Source organism: Geotrypetes seraphini, chromosome 4 (assembly GCF_902459505.1).
Source record: "Geotrypetes seraphini chromosome 4, aGeoSer1.1, whole genome shotgun sequence".
Lineage (NCBI taxonomy): Eukaryota > Metazoa > Chordata > Amphibia > Gymnophiona > Dermophiidae > Geotrypetes > Geotrypetes seraphini.
The window spans coordinates 175,083,603-175,102,914 of NC_047087.1; the positions used below are offsets into that span (position 1 = coordinate 175,083,603).

The 19,312-nt window shown below is 45.2% G+C and overlaps 1 protein-coding gene across 8 annotated transcripts in view; it reads right to left on the reverse strand.

Moving 5' to 3' along the window:
* HYDIN (HYDIN axonemal central pair apparatus protein) overlaps positions 1-19,312 on the reverse strand; it is a 1,718,235-nt gene that overhangs the window by 1,343,434 nt on the left and 355,489 nt on the right. For all 8 annotated transcript variants that reach the window (XM_033943280.1, XM_033943278.1, XM_033943277.1 and 5 more), the window contains one exon: positions 1,592-1,692. In XM_033943280.1, the coding sequence (XP_033799171.1) occupies positions 1,592-1,692 (101 nt within the window). The remainder of the gene's footprint in view (positions 1-1,591; positions 1,693-19,312) is intronic.

Here is a 19,312-nt window from a genome sequence, read left to right on the forward strand (position 1 = left end):
TCTCCTGCTTGCCTTGCCAAGCTTCAATGCCTCTTAATATCTCTCCTCGCTTCTCTCTCCTTATACACCTCCCAGAGAACTCCGTTCCTCAGATAAGTCACTCTTAACTTTACTCTTCTCCTCCACTGCCAATTCCAGACTTCGTTCATCTAGCTGCTCTCTATGTCTAGAATAAATTACCCGAGTTTGTCCGTCAAGCCCCTTCCCTTCCATTGTTTAAAAGCAGACTTAAAACTCACCATTTTGATATAGCTTTCAATCCTTAACCCTCCAACCCTGCCAGCTGATTAATCGTTCCCCTTAACTATATCCATGACATCTTGTTTGTCCGCCTTGCCTATTTAGATCGTAAACTCTTTCGAGCAGGGACTTTTTTTTACTCTTTGTGACTCTGTACAGCGCTGCATGTGTCTGGTAGCGCTATAGAAATCTGTGTGTGTTTACTGTTGGGTCAGCCGTCACCATTCATGCTTAATTTGACCCAAGAATGTCAGCGCTAAAATTGTAATCATTAGAAGTGATAGTGTTATAAGCTATTATTTCCAATTCCCTCAAGTAATGTCTAATATGTTTGCTTGATATATTTGAAGCCTTCAGACAATTGCCAGCCTCCAACCAGTCATATTGTTCATTGGTTGGGTTATGCCGGACCAGAGATCCTTTTTACTTCTTTATTTCAAAAAATTTTTTGTTCATTTTTGACTTTTTAAAAAAAATATAGTACTAAAGTGCTGCCAAAGTGCTTTTGTTCAGTGCAATATTTAAATAAACTATCCTTTAAATATAATATAAATATATTTTATTTTTTACTTAGCTTGTCATGCTTGCACACTGCATGAGTCAATTTTAATTATTTCTCAACGTCAGATAAGGACTTTTAATCTACGACATGTTTCGCCACCGGCTTTATCAAGAAGATGTCCCCCCATCAGTAATGAACCACTACATCCCGACTCTACCTCTAGAATATCAAGATCTCTGGTCCGGCATAACCCAACCAATGAATAATATGACTGGTTGGAGGCTGGCAATTGTCTGAAGGCTTCAAATATATCGAGCAAATGTACTGCACATTACTTGAGGGAACTGGAAATAATAGCTTATAACACTGTCACTTCTAATGATTGTAATTCTATTAGCAGTGAACAGAATAAAGAGGTTACATACTTTTACTGATATTAGTGCTAAAATTGTGGCATTAAAACAGTTTTTTGTGTCAGTAAAAAAAAAAATTAATAGTAGAAGTAGTAGTAGTCTGGCTACAGACTTCTGACCACAGAGTCTGTGTCTTCTCCTAGGCAGAACTGCCCCAGTCAAACTGGGAACCTCTGCAGTGCCGCAAGCCTCACAGTTTACATGAAGACCTGAAAATAAAAAATCTAAATCAGAGCAGATCAGAAAAGATACCTTCCAACTTGCTTGTAGAAAGAAAAACTGAGGAGATGGGGCACAGCCCAGAGATGTAGGAGGCAGAGCTGAGAGAAAAAGGTAGATGATGCCTTCTTCAAATTCATTGAGTAAAGGAGAATATCCCACTTGTCAAGACTCATAAGCCTTTTCATCTAGAATTATAGTTCAAACTATACTATACCTTGCTGTAATGGGAAGTGCCAACACTTCTTCTCCAACATTAGTCACATCTACCATCATGGCTAGTTCATATTTCTTCACAGTGTTAGAACATAGAGTCACCTGGATGTAAAAGACAAAACTGAATCACATTTAGAAAGCACAGTTACTTAACGTAACAGGTGTTATCCAGGGACAGCAGGAAGATATTCTCTACATGTGGTTGACATCATCCACGGAGCCCCGTCGTGGACAGCGTTTCAAGCAAACTTGATTGAAGATCTCAAAGTTTGCTAGTGCTGCCCACGCATGCATGCCTTCCTGCTCCACTAGAGGGCGCATCCCCTCCACATGGTCTTCAGTTCAGATAGCTAGCAAAGAAGTCAACCTCAGAGAGGTGGGAAGGTTGCGAGAATATCTGCCTGCTGTCCCTGGATAACACCTGTTACGGTAAGTAACTGTGCTTTATCCCAGGACAAGCAGACAGCATATTGTCTACATGTGGGTGACCTCCAAGCTAACCAAAAAGGGATGGAGGGAAAGTTGGCAATGTAAGAAAACAGATTACGCAAAACCGACTGGCCAAACTGGCCGTTGCTCCTGGAAAAAGCGTCCAAACAGTAGTGAGAGGTGAAGGTATGACCCGAAGACCAAGTGGCAGCCTTGCAGATCTCCTCAATAAGCGTGGCTCTGAGGAAAGCGACAGACACCGCCATAGCTCAGACTTTATGCCCCGTGACCCGACCTTGCAGCGAGAGACCAGCCTGAGCATAGCAGAAGGAAATACAAGCAGCCAACCAGTTGGATAAGGTGCGCTTGGAAACAGGGCGACCCAATCGATTAGGATCAAAAGAGATGAACAGTTGAGGAGCCATCTGCTGAGGCTCGGTACGGCGCAGGTAAAAGGCTAACGCCCTCTTACAAGGAAGAGTATGAAGCGCCACCTCACCAGGATGCGAGTGGGGCTTCGGAAAAAGACCGGAAGAACAACGGACTGATTGATATGAAAGACCAAAACCACCCTGGGCAAGAACTTAGGATGAGTACGCAGGACCACCTTGTCATGATAAAATACAGGAAAAGGCGGGTCCACAATCAGAGCTTGCAGCTCACTGACTCTGCGAGCAGACGTGAGAGCAACAAGGAATACCATCTTCCAGGGGAGGTATGGTAAAAGAGCTGTATTAATGGGTTCAAACGGAGATTTCATCAATTGAGCTAGAACCACATTAAGAACCCAAACCACCGGAGGAGGCTTGAGTGGAGGATGAACATTGAAGAGACCCTTCATAAAGTGGGAAACCGTCGGATGGACGGAGAGCTGTGTCCCATCAAGCGGCCGTTGAAAGGCAGTGATCACACTGAGGTGGACTCAAATAGATGTCGATTTGAGGCCAGACCGAGACAAATGAAACAGATAATCCAGCACCGAAGGCAAGGAGGCAGAGAGTGGTTTCATGCGGTACTCAGCACACCACGCAGCAAATCTGGACCATTTCTGGGAAAAGCATTGACGAGTGAAGCACTTCCGAGAGGCTTCAAGAACATCCTTCACTGACTGAGAAAAGTCGAAGGAGGAAGACCTGTGGAGAGGAATCAAGCTGTTAAGTGCAGAGAATGCAGAGTGGGATGCAACAGCAAACCCCGACTGAGACAGCAAACACAGGAACAAGCAGAGGCTCCCTGACACTGAGCTGGAGGAGCAGGGAGAACCACGATCGCTGGGGCCACCGAGGAGCTATCAAGATCATGGTGGCACAGACCGACTTGAGGTGTACCAAAGACCTAAGAATCAGAGGAAAGGGAGGGAGCGCATAGAGGAACTTGCCCTTCCAATCGAGAAGGAAAGCATCCGCCTCGAGGCAATCCCGGGAGAATATCCTCAAGCAGTATTGAGGCAACCCGTGATTGAAGGGCGAAGCGAACAGAACTACCTTTGGAGTTCCCCACCGAACAAACACCTGCCGCAGAGTCTGAGAATGGAGCGACCATTCGTGCGGCCGAAGGCGACTCAACTGGTCCACCAGACAAGTTTGCACGCCCTGGATATACACCGCCCGAAGAAAGAGGTTGTGGCGTAACGCCCACTGCCAAAGACGAAAGGCTTCCCTGCAAAGTAACAGGGAACCTATATCCCCTGGCTTGTTCACATAATACTTCGCCACCTGGTAGTCCGGACGCACCAGGACCCCGCAATCCTGCAACAAATAACGAAAAGCCACCACAGCATTGAAAATGGCCCGGAGCTCCAGCAGGTAATGTGGCAGCGACGGTCTGCACTCGACCAAAGACCCTGAGTCCGAAGGCCGTTGAGGTGCGCCCCCAAGCGAATGCCGAGGAGTCCATCATCAGAACCTTCCGATGCGGGAGTACAAGAAAGAGCAAACCTCTGGACAAATTGGAAGAGTTGGCCCACCAACGGAGCAAGCGTTTCCAGGAGGGAGTCACCGCAATGTGCTGGAACGTGGGATCCCGATTCCGCCGCCACTGAGACGCCCGGGTCCAATGGGGGACACGAAGATGAAACCAGGCGAACGGCGGGACATGAACAGTGGAGATCCATTGTCCCAAAAGGATCATCATCTGCTCGGCCGAGACCGAAGACCACCAAGACACCAGCTGACTCAGGCGCAGAAGGGCGGCCTGCCGAGGCAGAGGTAGAAACGACCGGAGGCGGACCAAGGACAGAGGGGCCACATTCCGGCATAAACGAACAATGGCCGCCCACCTAGGCCGAGACAAGAAGGAGCGCAGACAAACTGTGTCCAGGTCCGCCCCGACGAACTCCCGAGACTGGGGCGGACAGAGGCGAGACATGGGGAAGTGCACCGCAAAGCCTAGACTCCAAAGGAGGAAAATGGGCTGATTCGGCGCTCGTAAAACCTCCTGGTGAGAGGACACTTTGATCTACCAGACAGCGAGGTAGGGGAACACCTGCAGGCTGCAGAACGCAGGGCAGCAGAAACCGCCACAAGGCAGATCGTGAAAACCCTTGGAGAGGCCGCCAAGCCGAAGGGGAGGGTACAATACTGGAGGTAGAGATCCCCCACCCGGAATCTCACAAACCGGCATGAGTCCAGGGAATCGGAAAGTGCGTGCACGTCCCTGGAGGCCCAGTGAGCACAGCCAGTCCCCTCCGCCTAAGAGGGGGCACAATGCTGGGAGGGGAGCATACTGAACCACTCCCGGACTAGAAACTAGTGCAGGACATGAAGGGCCAGGACCAGACGCAGATGGGACAATGGGAACGCCCAACAGACAGATGCGAGGCTATACCACTGTGCGTAGATACGATGGAAACGCCGCTGCCCCCCCCCCCCCCCGAAGGGAGGGGAGAAATCTCCAGAAGGAGAGCAGTCAGGAAGCTCATATTAGAATAGGCAAAAAGACGGCCAGGAGTCCATAACCCGGTGCTGCTGCAGCTATTGCGGCTGCTGCATAGGAGGCAGAGAGAACACAGGAGGGGTATCCAGAGGGCACCTCTAGAGAGGGAGTCCAAACCACCAAGCCAGAAGGTATTCAGCTGAAGGCGTACCAGAGAGGCGAAGGACCGGTCGCATTCTGAGAGAAGGTTAGTGGCCGCCTCAAGGGAGGCCTCAAAAAACGCAGTACCCACACAAGTAAGAGTGGCGAGACGATCCCGGAGGTTCGGATCCCTAGCCACACTCTGCGCCCAGCGAGACGATGCATGGCGGGAGCAATAGAGCCGGAGCTGAGAGAGTCTCCTCCAGGAGACTAAACTCCGTACTACAAGAGTCTGGCACGTCTGCCCGCAATGAACCGAAGAGAAAATGGAGAACCCTCGAATCCCTGACAGGAGCCGGAGACGTCAAGGCACAGAGCCCCAGGCGACGCCGGGGTACAAAACCGCAGTCGACGCCAAGGCCCAAGGCCCCAGTTGACGTCGAGGCACAAAGCCACAGTCAACCAAGGGGCACAAAGCCCCAGACAACGTCAAGTCACAAAGCTCTGGTCGACTTCACGAAGCCTCGGTCGACGGCAAGGCACAGAGCTCCAGTCGACGGCGAGGCACAAGGCCCCAGTCGACGACGAGGCCCCTGGCCTCAGTCGACTTCGAGGCACAAGCCTCAGGCGATGTCGAAGCACAAGCCTCAGTCGACGCGAAGCACACAGCCACAGCTGACGTCGAGGTACAAAGCAGCAGTCGATGTCAAGGCACCACGCCTCAGTTGACATCGAGGCACTCGCCCCAAGTCGACGTCGAGGCATAAAACCTCAGTCGACGTCGAAGCACAAAGCCCCAGACGACGTCGAGGCACAAAGCCTCAGTCAACGTTGAGGCACAAGGCCTCCGGCGACGTTGAGGCACCAAGCCCAGTTGACGGTGAGGCACAAAGCCTCAGTCGACGTCAAGGCACAAGGCCGCAGGCAACATTGAGGCACCAAGCCTCAGTTGACGTTGAGGCACCAAGCCTCAGTCGAAGTCGAGGCACAAAGCCTCAGTCGACGTCGAGGCACAAGGCCTCAGGCGACGTTGAAGCACCAAGCCACAATCGACGTCAAGGCACAAAGCCGCAGTCGACATTGAGGCATAAAGCCACAACCGACGTCGAGGCACAAAGACTCAGGACAAGGCACCAACCTCAGTTGATGTTGAGGCACCAAGCCTCAGTCGACGTCGAGGCACAAGGCCTCAGGCAATGTTGAAGTACCAAGCCACAGTCGACGTCAAGGCACAAAGCCGCAGTTGACATCGAGGCACAAAGCCTCAGCCGACGTCGAAGCACACAGCCTCAGGCGACGTCGAGGCACAAAGCCTCAGTCGATGTCGACTTCAGTCGGGCACAAAGCCTCAGTCGACGTCAAGGCACAAATTCTCAGTTGACGTCGAGACACAACGCCTCAGTCGATCCCAGGCGACGTCGAGACACAAAGCCCCAGTCAACGTCAAGGCACCAAGCCCCGGCGATGTCGCTCAGCCGCAGTCTGTCGAGGGTCGGAAGATGGCACCGTACCAATGAAACTGGTAATGAAGGTGCAGCAGTGCGCTCCATAGAGGGCAACCTCGAGGATGAGTATTCCCATGAAAGGAGGCACGCTTCGAAGGTCTCGTAGAGGCTGGCATGACTGCACTCGATGCCTGGAATGCCTGAGACTCAGCCGGTGGCATTACCGAGGTAACGCACCTAGAAAGAAAGAAGAGACTTACCCAAGGATGGAACCCACAAGGCACAGCAGACGGGACGCCACCGGGGATCGAAGCTACGTCAGCCCGATTCCAATGAAGGAAAAAGGGGCCCGGCCATTCTGCTCACACGAGGTGAACCCAGAGAGAGGCCAGGGAAGAAGAAAACACAGCCGCAGCCAAACGAGGCCTAGCGGCATGGCTGAGGCCCAAGAAGGGCCTGCCGGTGGAAAACCAGCAGGAACACAACAAAAATTCCATTTTTTTTTCTTTTAATACAAAGAAAATACACGATCAATCAACAAACCGCACAGCGACTCCCGAACAAAATAAAGAAGCCGAGGTGCTAGAAAGGCACTTTGAAGAACGCAGAGAAGAGAGACAGGGCTTTCTGGCTCCGTGGAAAACTAAGAACTGAAGACCACGAGGAGGGGATGCGCCCTCTAGTGGAGCAGGAAGGCACACATGCGTGGGCAGCACTAGCAAACTTTGAGATCTTCAATCAAGTTTGCTTGAAATGCTGTCCGCGATGGGGCTCCGTGGATGACATCACCCACATGTAGAGAACATGCTGCCTGCTTGTCCTGGGATAAAGAATATTACTAGTACTACTACTTATCACTTATATAGCACTGAAAGGCGTATGCAGCACTGTACATTTTGACATTTATAGATAGTCCTTGCTCAGAAGAGCTTACAATCTAACTTGGACAGCAGATATCATATAGATGGTAGGAGATGCAGAACCCAAGGTGAGAGGAGTTAGCACTTTTAAAGAGGTGGGCTTTTAAACAGGCCTTGAACACTGCCAGAGACTGAGCTCACCATAGGAATTTGGGCAGCTTGCGCCAAGCAAATGGTGCAGCAAGGCAGAAGGGACAGAGTCTGGAGTTGGTAGTTGAAGAGAAGGGCACAGATAGGAGGGACTTACCAGCTGAGCAGAGCTGTAGTTAGAAGGGGGGGATCATAGGGGGAGAATAATACTTTAATGGATATAACTTATGGGCAGACTGGATGGACCGTTCAGGTCTTTATCTGCCATCATTTACTATGTTACTATGTAAGAACATAAGAACATAAGAAATGCCTTCACCACATCAGACTGAGGTCCATCTTGTCCGGCGATCCGCGCACGCGGCGGCCCTTTTAAGTACACCTTTTAGGAGACCCGGTTTTCTCATATCCCTCAATATGATGTGCATCCAACTTGCGCTTGAAACTCGGAACAGTAGTCTCCGCCACAACCTCCTCCGGGAGAGCATTCCAAGCGCCAACCACTCTCTGTGTGAAACAGAACTTCCTAACATTTGTCCTGAACCTGCTGCCACTCAATTTCAGGCTATGACCCCGTGTCCATGTCACCTCCAAAAATGTTAGTAATGCTGTTTCCTGGTCTATTTTATCAAATCCTTTTAATATTTTAAAAGTCTCTTTCAAATCTCCTCGCAATCTTCTCTTCTCGAGGGTGAACAGTCCCAGTTTTCTGAGGCGTTCTTTGTAGCTCAAATTTTCCATACCTTTGATTAGTTTTGTGGCTCGCCTCTGCACCCTCTCCAGCAGAGCTATATCCTTCTTAAGAACATAAGAACATAAGCAGTGCCTCTGCCGGGTCAGACCAGAGGTCCATCCCGCCCAGCAGTCTGCCCTCGCGGCGGCCCAACAGGTCATGACCTGCCTTAATCACCAGAAGGGGCCCCCTTACCCCCTAGGTTTCTCATCGAAGTCCTATCTTCCCATCAATGTCCTAACCCTCCGGCCTTGCACCTGCACGACCTGGTGAGCTGTCTATACTTATGCAACACCCCAGCACCTCCCTCAGTACCCCACGATCCCCTTTTCCCTCAGGAATCTGTCCAATCCCTGTTTGAATCCCTGTACTGTACTCTGCCGGATCACTTCCTCCGGGAGCGCATTCCATTTGTCCACGACCCTTTGGGTGAAGAAAAACTTCCTTGCATTTGATTTGAACCTATCTCCCTTCAGTTTCTCTGAGTGCCCCCTCGTACCTGTCGTCCCTTTTAGTCTGAAGAACCTGTCCCTGTCCACCCTCTCTATGCCCCTAAGTATTTTGAAGGTCTCTATCATATCCCCCCTGAGCCTCCTCTTTTCCAGAGAGAAGAGCCCCAGTTTATCCAGCCTCTCAGCATATGGGCAGTTTTCCAGCCCTCTTACCAGTTTCGTTGCCCTTCTTTGGACTCTCTCAAGAACTGCCATGTCCTTCTTGAGGTGCGGCGACCAATATTGAACGCAGTACTCCAGATGTGGGTGCACCATCGCTCGATACAGCGGCATGATGACTTCCCGCGTCCTGGTTGATATGCCCCTCTTGATGATGCCCAGCATCCTGTTGGCTTTCTTCGAGGCTGCTGCACACTGTGCGGATGGTTTCATGGATGGATCCACTAGCACACCTAAGTCTCTCTCAAGTTCGGAGTCTTCCAGCAATCTCCCCCCCCATTTTATACTTGAACAACGGGTTCTTTTTCCCTATGTGCATGACCTTGCATTTATCTACGTTAAAGCGCATTTGCCATTTGTTTGCCCAGTCCTCCAGCTTATCGAGGTCCCTTTGCAGTTCCTCACACTCCTCCCTGGTCCTAACTCTGGCGCAGAGCTTGGTATCGTCTGCAAATTTTATAACCTCACACTTTGCCTCCGTTTCCAGGTCATTGATAAATATGTTGAAGAGTAGCGGCCCCAGCACCGATCCCTGCGGCACACCGCTCGTGACTCCCCGCCAGTCAGAATATTGGCCCTTTACTCCGACCCTCTGTAGTCTACCTGACAGCCAGTGCTTGATCCATCTGTGTACATTCCCGCCCACCCCATGGTTCCACAGCTTCCTAAGCAGCCTTTCATGTGGCACCTTGTCAAAGGCCTTTTGAAAATCGAGGTAAATGATGTCTATGGGTGCCCCTTTGTCCACCTGACTGCTTATTCCCTCAAAGAAGTACAGAAGGTTTGTCAGGCACGACCTTCCCTTACAGAATCCGTGCTGGCTTGTCCGCAGTAGGCCATTTTTCTCGATGTGCTCGCAAATGCTGTCCTTGATCATTGCTTCCACCATCTTCCCTATAACTGAAGTCAGGCTCACCGGCCTGTAGTTCCCGGGGTCACCTCTCGATCCCTTCTTAAAGATAGGTGTGACATTCGCCAGTTTCCAGTTCTCTGGTACCTCTCCAGTTTTCAAGGATAGGTTGCAAACATGCTGGATTGCGCCCGCTATTTCCTGACTTAGTTCCTTTAGAACCCTTGGGTGGATCCCGTCCGGTCCCGGTGATTTGCCGCTTTTCAGTCTGTCAATCTGCTTGAGGACATCCTCCCGACTTATCTCTATATGCCCCAATCTTTTGGCCTGCTCCCCACTCATGAGCTCCTCTGAGTCCGGTATATTGGACGTGTCCTCGCTCGTGAAGACCGACGAGAAGAACGTGTTCAACCTCTCAGCTACCTCTTTATCCTCCTTAATCACTCCCTTCCTATCCCCATTGTCCAATGGCCCCACCTCCTCTCTCACTGGTTGCTTCCCCTTTACGTAACTGAAGAATGCCTTGAAGTTTTTCTTAAGGTATGGAGACCAGTGTTGGACACAGTATTCCAAGTGAGGTCTGACCATTGCTCTGTAAAGTGGCATTATGACCTCTTCCGATCTACTTGTGATCCCCTTCTTAATCATGCCCAACATCCTGTTTGCTTTCTTAGCCGCCGCCGCACATTGAGCCGAAGGCTTTAGGGTTCTGTCTATCAGTACCCCCAAATCCCTTTCTTGTTCGCATTTGGCTAAGGCCACCCCCAACATCATATATTCTTGTTCTTTGTTTTTCTTTCCTAGATACATCACCTTGCATTTATCTATGTTAAAATTCATCTGCCACTTTTTCGCCCAAGTTTCCAGCTGGTTTAGATCCTTCTGAAGATCCTCGCAGTCCCCTAGAGAGCCAACCACCCGACATAGTTTTGTATCATCTGCAAACTTTGTTATATTGCATGTTGTTTCCTCCTCAAGGTCATTTATAAAAATATTAAACAAGATAGGCCCAAGAACCGAACCCTGGGGTACGCCGCTAGTCACTCTCTCCCAGTCCGAGAATTGCCCATTTATGCTAACCCTCTGCCTTCTGTTCTCTAGCCATTTGCCAATCCATCTGTGCACTTCTCCTCCTATTCCATGGCTCAGTAGTTTTCTCTTAAGCCTTTCATGCAGAACCTTGTCAAACGCTTTCTGGAAGTCCAAGTAAACAATGTCCACTGGATCTCCATTATCCAACTGTTTGTTCACCTTCTCGAAGAATTGAAGTAAATTTGTCAGACATGATATGGAAAAAAACGCCGCGCCCATCTTTGTTCAAAAGGTACTATTGATCGGGATGGTGTAGAATGAGAATAAAAGGGGTAACTATCTAACTAAATGATATACTGGGGAGTGCTTATCCTTGTAAGAAAATTATAATATAATGAAAGGATGTTTTTAATAAAAATAAGTTTGTATTGTAGGGGATTTATCTTAATACAGCCTTTGGGAGAAACATGTCGGAATGGCAGGTCCCTTCCTAATATGAGCAACAAAGTAAAAACAACAAAAAAAGATAAGTTGAAAGCTTTTATATTTAAAAAATATTTTTCTTGTGTTAAGCAAGGAGCACTTAAAGCACTAATACAATAGTTTATAGAAAACATAAATGGGTCTAATGAGGAGGCCAGTGCCAAAACAGTATTTTAGCCATTGAAAACACTTGGCTAATGCTGGCACTTCTGAAGACCTAAAAAAAGAAAAAAAGATTGAAGATTTGTATAAGACTGATTTGTTGGACGGTATATTAATGAAGTACAGTATTAAAAATTTGGCTGCAAGACAATACTTGTCCACTCTTTCCTGGTCACACCAATGTTGAAAGGTCTTACACACCTTAGCGTATGCAGACACAGAAGTCGACTTCTTAGACTTCAGAAGAATAGAAATGACTACATCAGAATATCCTTTGCACTCTAACATTTCGCGCCCAATAGCCATGCTGTAAGAGCAAAGCAATCCGGATCCTCCATGTAGGCTGGACATGGCGGAGTTAGGGATTGCTAGGACGCTCTGAAAAGGTCGTTCTGATAATTAGCCGATAAAATGCTGACATGCTAAACCGGCTGGAACCATTTTAGTGACCATCGTTAAGGGCACGGTAAGTTTTGAAAATCTAGCCCTTAATCATTCCTTCCTTGACAAAACACTGAAAACCCTACAGATAACAGAGAAAAGGTAAACAAGTACTGCACAAAAATACACAGAAGACAGAGAACCCAGCCTTCGTTTTTGCTTCTGCCCAGTCATCACATAGGTGTTGTAAAGTGAGCCCAACCTTTGTCCTGGAAATGTAACCATAGCAGACCTAATTTCTATTATGGTGCTGCTAGATGTACACAGCACTGTACATTAAAACATTCAAGAGACAGCCCCTGCTCAGTAGTCAATAGACAAACAGGATAAGTAGGGGGTTAGGGGGTTTTACAAGTGAGTGGGGTTAGGAGTTAAAAGCAACATTGAAGATGTGGACTTTAAGCCTGGATTTGAATAAGGGATGGAGCTTGACATAATGACTCAGGTATTTGTTCCAGGCATGTGGTGCAGCAAGAGAGAAGGAACATAGTCTGGAGCTAGCAGTAGAGAAGAAGGGTACAGACAAGAGGGGCTTGCCCAACAAATGGAGTTTGCATGGAGGAGTTTAGGAGAGAAAAGAGAGGAGTGATGCTGAGTTGCAGCATGAATATACTTGTAAGTCAATAAGAGGAGGAAATAGATAGAGAGCAAATGAAGTGACTTGAGGAGAAGGGTGATGTGATTATAGCAATTCTGGTGGAATATACGTTATGGAGCAGAATTTTGAATGGATTGAAGGGGGGAGAGAGATGGTTACAAGGGAGACCTGTTAAAGCAAATTGCAGTACTTTAGGCAAGAGGTGATAAGGATGTGGATAAGAGTTTGGGCAGAATGTTCAAAGAGGAAGGGTCAGATTTTGGTGATATTATAGAGAGAGAAACAACAGGTTTTGGCGATATGTTGGATTTATACAGAGAAAGAGAAGTCAAAGGTGACCCTGAGGTTGCGAGCTAACAAGACAGGGAAGATGAGAATGTTTTTTTGTTTTGTTTATTGAAATTATAATAATTATAAACAAGTCAATTCACTTGCATAAAGATTAAATACAAAAATTAAACAGTCTTTAAAGACTGATAAAGTAAAAAGAGGAAAATCATGTACTGTACTTATTTAGTCTACAAACTTAATATCCAAGAATAAGGAAAAAGAAAATACAAGGTATAGCAAAATCAATAGGACAGATTAGGAGGCATGATATTTCCAAAACAGCTGGTTCTAGAGTAATGGTAAAGCCCCCCTTCATTAGCCACAATGAATTCAAGTAATTGTTGAGGCTCAAAAAAAAAAGAAATTTTTTTCCCAGGACTGAAATACAGCATTTTGAAGAAAATTTCAGAATGAAGGATGCTCCTAGAGCCAAGACCCTTGGTCTGTAGACCAAAAAGTCTTTTCTTCTTTTCTGTATCTCTTTAGAGATGTCAGGAAACAACCTAATTGTTGAAACCAGAAAGTTATCCTTCATATGCCTGAAAAAAAATATGCAGTATTAAATCTCGGTCAAATTCCAAGGCAAATGTCACTATTAAGGTAGTCTTCCTGTTATTATTTCCAGTGAATTCTCAAGAAAATTAGTTAGTCTAATTTATACTCCTGAGTTCCCGCCCTTTCACGCAGCTGATTTTTTTTCACCCCCACTGAGATGTACTGAGCTCACTTCTGGCATTAACAATATTTCTTTCAAGTATCGTTGCGTCATTTTCACTGGAGAAATTAATGGAGATTTAGGAAAATTCAACAACCTTAATTTATTTCTTCTCTGCTGATTTTCCATATATTCCAATTTTTTTTGAATGGAAGATCTTTCTTTAATTATCTCCAGTTCCAGAGACTTTATTTGAATGATCTGTTCTTCGTGCTTCTTGATAGATTCACTGTGATCTTTTAACATTACCCCTTGAATATTGACCTAGGTATTGATAAGGGCACAGTCCGAATGTACCGTAGTTAAGGCTTTTTTGAGATTGGAGTCCATGGTAACAATGGCTTTCCATAAATTCTCCATACTAACTTTAGCAGGCTTAACTAATTCCTCAAACTGTTCTACCGGAGAGAGTGAGATCTCACCTGCTGGCACATAGGGCACCGTTGGTCGGGCTTCAATGGGAGACTGTCTCTCCAACTCCTCTGCTCCCACTTCTCCTCCAGGGCTCACAAGCTGTGTTGCCTTGCACGTAGACTGGATTGCCTTCTCCTCCATGCTAGACCCACTCACGGGCTGAAGAGGAGCCTGTCTTTGGATCGGGCTCAATGAGGCATGAACTCGGCGTTCCCCCCAAAGTCTGGGGCACCTCCTGCAACTGCTGCCTCAAGCAGGTGTCCAGCATCATCTGGATCATGTTTCTAGCGCTTCTGACCGCCGGAGGTCCAGGTTGAGAAGCGCCCTTCTTCTTTCTCATGTCAAAAGCCGTCACAACACAACAGGATTCTAATAGCTTCCCATAACGGGCGGTACACGTCCTGTGAAAATGCTGACTTCACCACCAGAGTAATGTTGGCAGCGGTAAGTAGAAGGCAAAAGACGGCCAAACAATGGTAAGGAGAGACAATTCAGCGGCGCTAACGCGGAGCTCCAGTGCGCACATCTGTCCTCGTAGTCATCTTGGATCGGATGAGAGTGTTATCCACTGAGTTAGAGAGTGGGGAAGAGGAGAGGTGGGTTTAGGTGGAAGAATAAGTAGATCAGTCTTGGCCATGTTAAGTTTTAAGTGGTGGTAAGGCATCTAGGCAGCAATGTCGGACAGGCAAACTGAGACTCAGGCCTGAATTCCTGTAGAGATTTCAGGTGTGGAGAGGTAGACCTGGGAGTCAACAGCATAGAGGTGATATTGAAAATCATGGTAGATTAGAACACCAAGGAAATGAGTATAGATGGATTTAATAAGAGGTCCCAGGACAGTGTCTTGGAGTATACCTACTGATAGTGACATAGCAGTGGAGGTAGATCCACCACTGCATACAATGAGGCCTGGATTCTGTATAGGACGCCCGTCCTGGGCGTCTATACAGAATCGGACCTACACCTGCCCAAAATAAACCCGATTCTGAAACCGACATCCATGTTACAGATGCTGGTTACAGAATAGGGTTATTGTAGACGCGGCCACTATACTTATGGCGGCAAAGCATCTCCCTGCTGCGATAAGTATAGCGGCCATGGCTGCCAGTCCCTCCACCCCCAAACAATCGTGGCAGGAGGGAGCCCAACCCTTCCTGCCCGAAGACCGCCCACCCCTCCCCATGTAGATTGCGGCAGGAGGGAGCCCAACCCTTCCTGCCTGAAGACCGCCCACCCCCCAAGAAGATCGCTGACAGGAGGGGGCCCAATCCCTCCTGCTGAACCCACCCAACAAACCCCCCCCCCCTGCCTGGACCCTCCCTGGCCTACATTGTATGGGTCTTCCATTTGCCTAGGGAGACACGTACAGCCACTTAAGGTTATACCTAGCCTTAAGTGAGCTTAGGCGGTTTTGCAGGCCTCCCTAGGCTTCCGGAGGCACCTTTAATATAGGCAGCCTTCCTGGGGAGCATTTTTTTAAAAAATGTGCATCCCAATTGGCTGGTTAGACAGCCATAGGATGCCTACAGCTGCCTACAATTGGGATGCATTTTACAGAATCCGGGCCCATAAGTGTGATGTGAGAGATAAGAATAGAACTAAAAGAGAATAGAGCCCTGAACTCCAAGTGAGGACAGCATGTCAAGGAGAAGGTGGTGGTCTACAGCAGTGTTCTTCACCTGCCAGTCCGCAGACCATTGCCAGACCACAGAAATTTCCTGCTGGCCCATGCCGGGTGCATCGGGCCCAAGACAACCGCCAGTCCGTGGTGCGATCAATGCGGCGTTATCTTCGGGCCGGCTCCCTCTTCCTCACTGCCGCAGTCCACAAAGCCGTGGGCAATGGCTCCTACACATGTCCTGCACCTGAACCGGAAACCCTCTCTCTCTGACATCGCAACATCAGAGGGAAGGCTTGAAGATGAGGCGCAGGATACGCGAGGAGCCGCTGCTCGCGGCTTTGTGCACTGCGTCACTGAGGAAGAGGGAGCCGGCCCGAAGATAACACCGGGGGCGGCATAAAATGACCAGGCGGGAACAGGCCAGAAGGTAAGGCACCGCATGAGTGGAGAGAGACAACAAAGGTAGGGGGAATTATTTTATTTTTGAATTTAGTGATTGAATTGTGTCAATTTTGAGAATTTACATCTGTTTTAAATCTTTATTCATTTTTTTGTGTTACAACAAGTGTTACAAATTAACTCAAAAGAAACTTAAATACACACTTGACTAACTAATATATTAATATCAAGTTTAACATTAATATAATAATCCCCTGTCCCACCCTCCTTCCCAACCAATAATACATAAATCAATTTTATTATACATTCTTTAAATGTAAAATTAGTATGTAATAATCAAAATTGAAAAACCCACCCCATTTCCCTCTTTACAATTATCTTATCATGGGAAAAGTTCATTAGAGAAATCATGTTAACGGTCTTCTAAGTTTTATTTATGGGAAAAATTATGGGAAAAATTATCCTTCTTTACAAAAATCGGTTAATGGTCCCCATATTTTTTTAAAATTATTCATGTATCCTTTGTGTGTTGCAATAGCGAGTTCCATTTTGTATATGTGGCATACCGAATTCCACCAGAACATGTAATTCAATCTATCGTGTTGTTTCCAATTGGATGTAATTTGTTGTATTGCAATTCCAGTTAAAATAAATAAAAGTTTGTTATTACTAGATGAAATTTGGCTTTTTGCTCTCATGGTTGTTCCAAATAATATAGTATCATATGTCAAGGCTACCGGATTTTCTAACAATCTGTTAATTTGGGGCCAAATTGATTTCCAGAATGATAAGATAAATGGACAAAAGAATAAAAGATGATCTAGTGTCCCAATTTCAATATGACAGTGCCAGCATCTATTAGATCTTGAACTATCTATTTTTTGTAAACGAGTAGGGGTCCAAAAAGCTCTATGAAGAAGAAAAAACCAAGTTTGTCTCATAGATGCTGACACCGTACATTTTAGCCTCCAAGACCAAAGTCGTGGCCATTGAGATGCACTAATTTGGTGTTTTATCTCAATGCTCCAAATGTCTCTAAGACCATTTTTTGGTTTTTTATTTATATATCCGGATATTAATTTATACCACTGTGCGGCTTTGTGACCTATTGAGTCCATCTGGAAACATAAGAATTCCAAACTGTGATATTTAGCGAGATCTTTCCATTCAGGGAACCCTTCCTGAATAGATTGCTTCAATTGCAACCATTTAAAATATTGTGTTTTATTGAGACCAAATTTTTGTTGCAATTGTGAAAACTCCAGCAATTTATCATTTTTAATTACATCATCCAGAGTGCGGATGCCTGCTATCATCCAATGTTTCCAGATGACTTTAAAACCGCCAATTTTGATCTTGGGGTTTAGCCATATAGTTTGGTTGGTTGATTTACTAATTGGAATTTGAGTAAGATTACTTATGTATTTTAGAGTTTTCCAGGTATCCATAAATATTTTATGATCTTTGTATAACCTTGGCATCTTGATACTAATTACATGATTAAGACGTAATGGAAATATAAGCCTCCATTCTAGCCAAAACCAGTCTGGAATATTATCTGTGGGTTCTGGGAGGATCCAATACATACCATGACGTAAGATATAGGCTTGATGATACCTATAAAAGTTGGGAAAATTTACCCCTCCCTCCTTAATTGGTTTTTGTAATGACGCTAGAGCAATTCTTGGTTTTTTATTAAGCCATATAAATTTTGTCAAAGTCCTATTTATTTTTGTATAAAACGAATCTTGAAAGAAAACTGGTATCATCCCCATTTGGTAACATACTACAGGTAAAATCATCATTTTTACCGTTTGTACTCTTCCCCACCAAGATAAATGCAAAGGATTCCATTGCTCGCACATTTCTGTTACTTTTTGTAATAAGCATTTTTCATTAATTTTCATTGTTTCATCTACTGTTTTTGTTATCAAAATTCCAAGATATTTAATATATTCTTCCTTCCAAACAAAAGGGAATGTATCAAATAAACCTTTTGTACAATGTATATTTAGTGGAAGAATCTCTGATTTATTCCAATTAATTTTATATCCTGAAAAATTTCCAAATTTCTCAATCAATTCAAGTAGATGTGGAATGGTGGATTCTGGATTTTTCAGATATAGTAATAAATCATCTGCATAAGCAGATACCTTATATTCTTTATCTGAATGAGGTATACCCTGTATCTCCTTAGCTTGTTGGATGGCTAATATTAAGGGTTCTAAAACAATATCAAACAGCAAAGGGGATAAGGGACATCCTTGTCTAACTCCTCTCTGTAGATTAAATTTTTCTGAAAACGTATTATTAATATATAGTCTAGCAGAAGGGGAGCTATACATTGTTTGTATCATTTGTATAAATCCAGGACCTATACCAAACCATTCCATTGCTTGATACATAAAAGGCCATTCTACTCTATCAAAGGCCTTTTCTGCGTCTAATGAAATTGCAAAAGTAGGTTCATTCATTTTCTTTGTTAAATATAACATATGGAATGTTAATCTGGTATTGTGAGATGAATGTCTTTGAGCAACGAATCCTGTTTGATGCATACCTATTATATGGGGGAGAGCTTTAGCTAATCTTAGCGCAAGTATTTTTGCTAATAATTTTCCATCTACATTTATTAGAGATATTGGTCTATAGTTTGAGACCAAAGTGGGATCTTTATTGGACTTTGGCAAAACAATAGTCAAAGATTCTGCTATAGTGCCTTTAATACAACCTTTATTGAGCTGATATTGATAGAGATTTAATAAATAGGGTAATAAAAAATTTTGAAATGTTTTATAAAATTCCACTGTATATCCATCACCACCTGGAGCGGATCCAACTCTAAGGGACTTCAAAGCTGTTCCTAATTCTTTTAGTGATATTGGTTCTTCCAAACTTCGTTTTATATGTTCAGGAATTTTTGGACCCTCTAACATTTTTAAAAATTCAAAACCATCTTTTTCTTTATTTAGATAATTTTCGGAAGAATAAAGAGATTTATAAAATTTTAAGAATTGTTTTAAAATAGGTTCAATTTGTGTATATGTATTTCCATTTTCATCTTTTATTGCTATTAATTTTGTTTTTCTTTTTTTCGCTTTAAGATAGTTTGCCAATATTCTTCCTGATTTGTTTGAATTACCATAATACAATGTTTGTTGAGAAAATAAATCTTTTCTAATCATCTTAGATGAGATCTCATTATATTTACCTTTTAATTTTAATAATTCTTGTTGAATAGAATATTCCCATTTTTCTATAAGTTTTGATTCTAAATTTTTAATCTCTTTTTCTAAGATTAAAAATTGTTTTTTAATTTGTTTTTTTAGAAAAGCCGAGTAAGAAATTATTTGTCCTCTAATTGATGCTTTAAA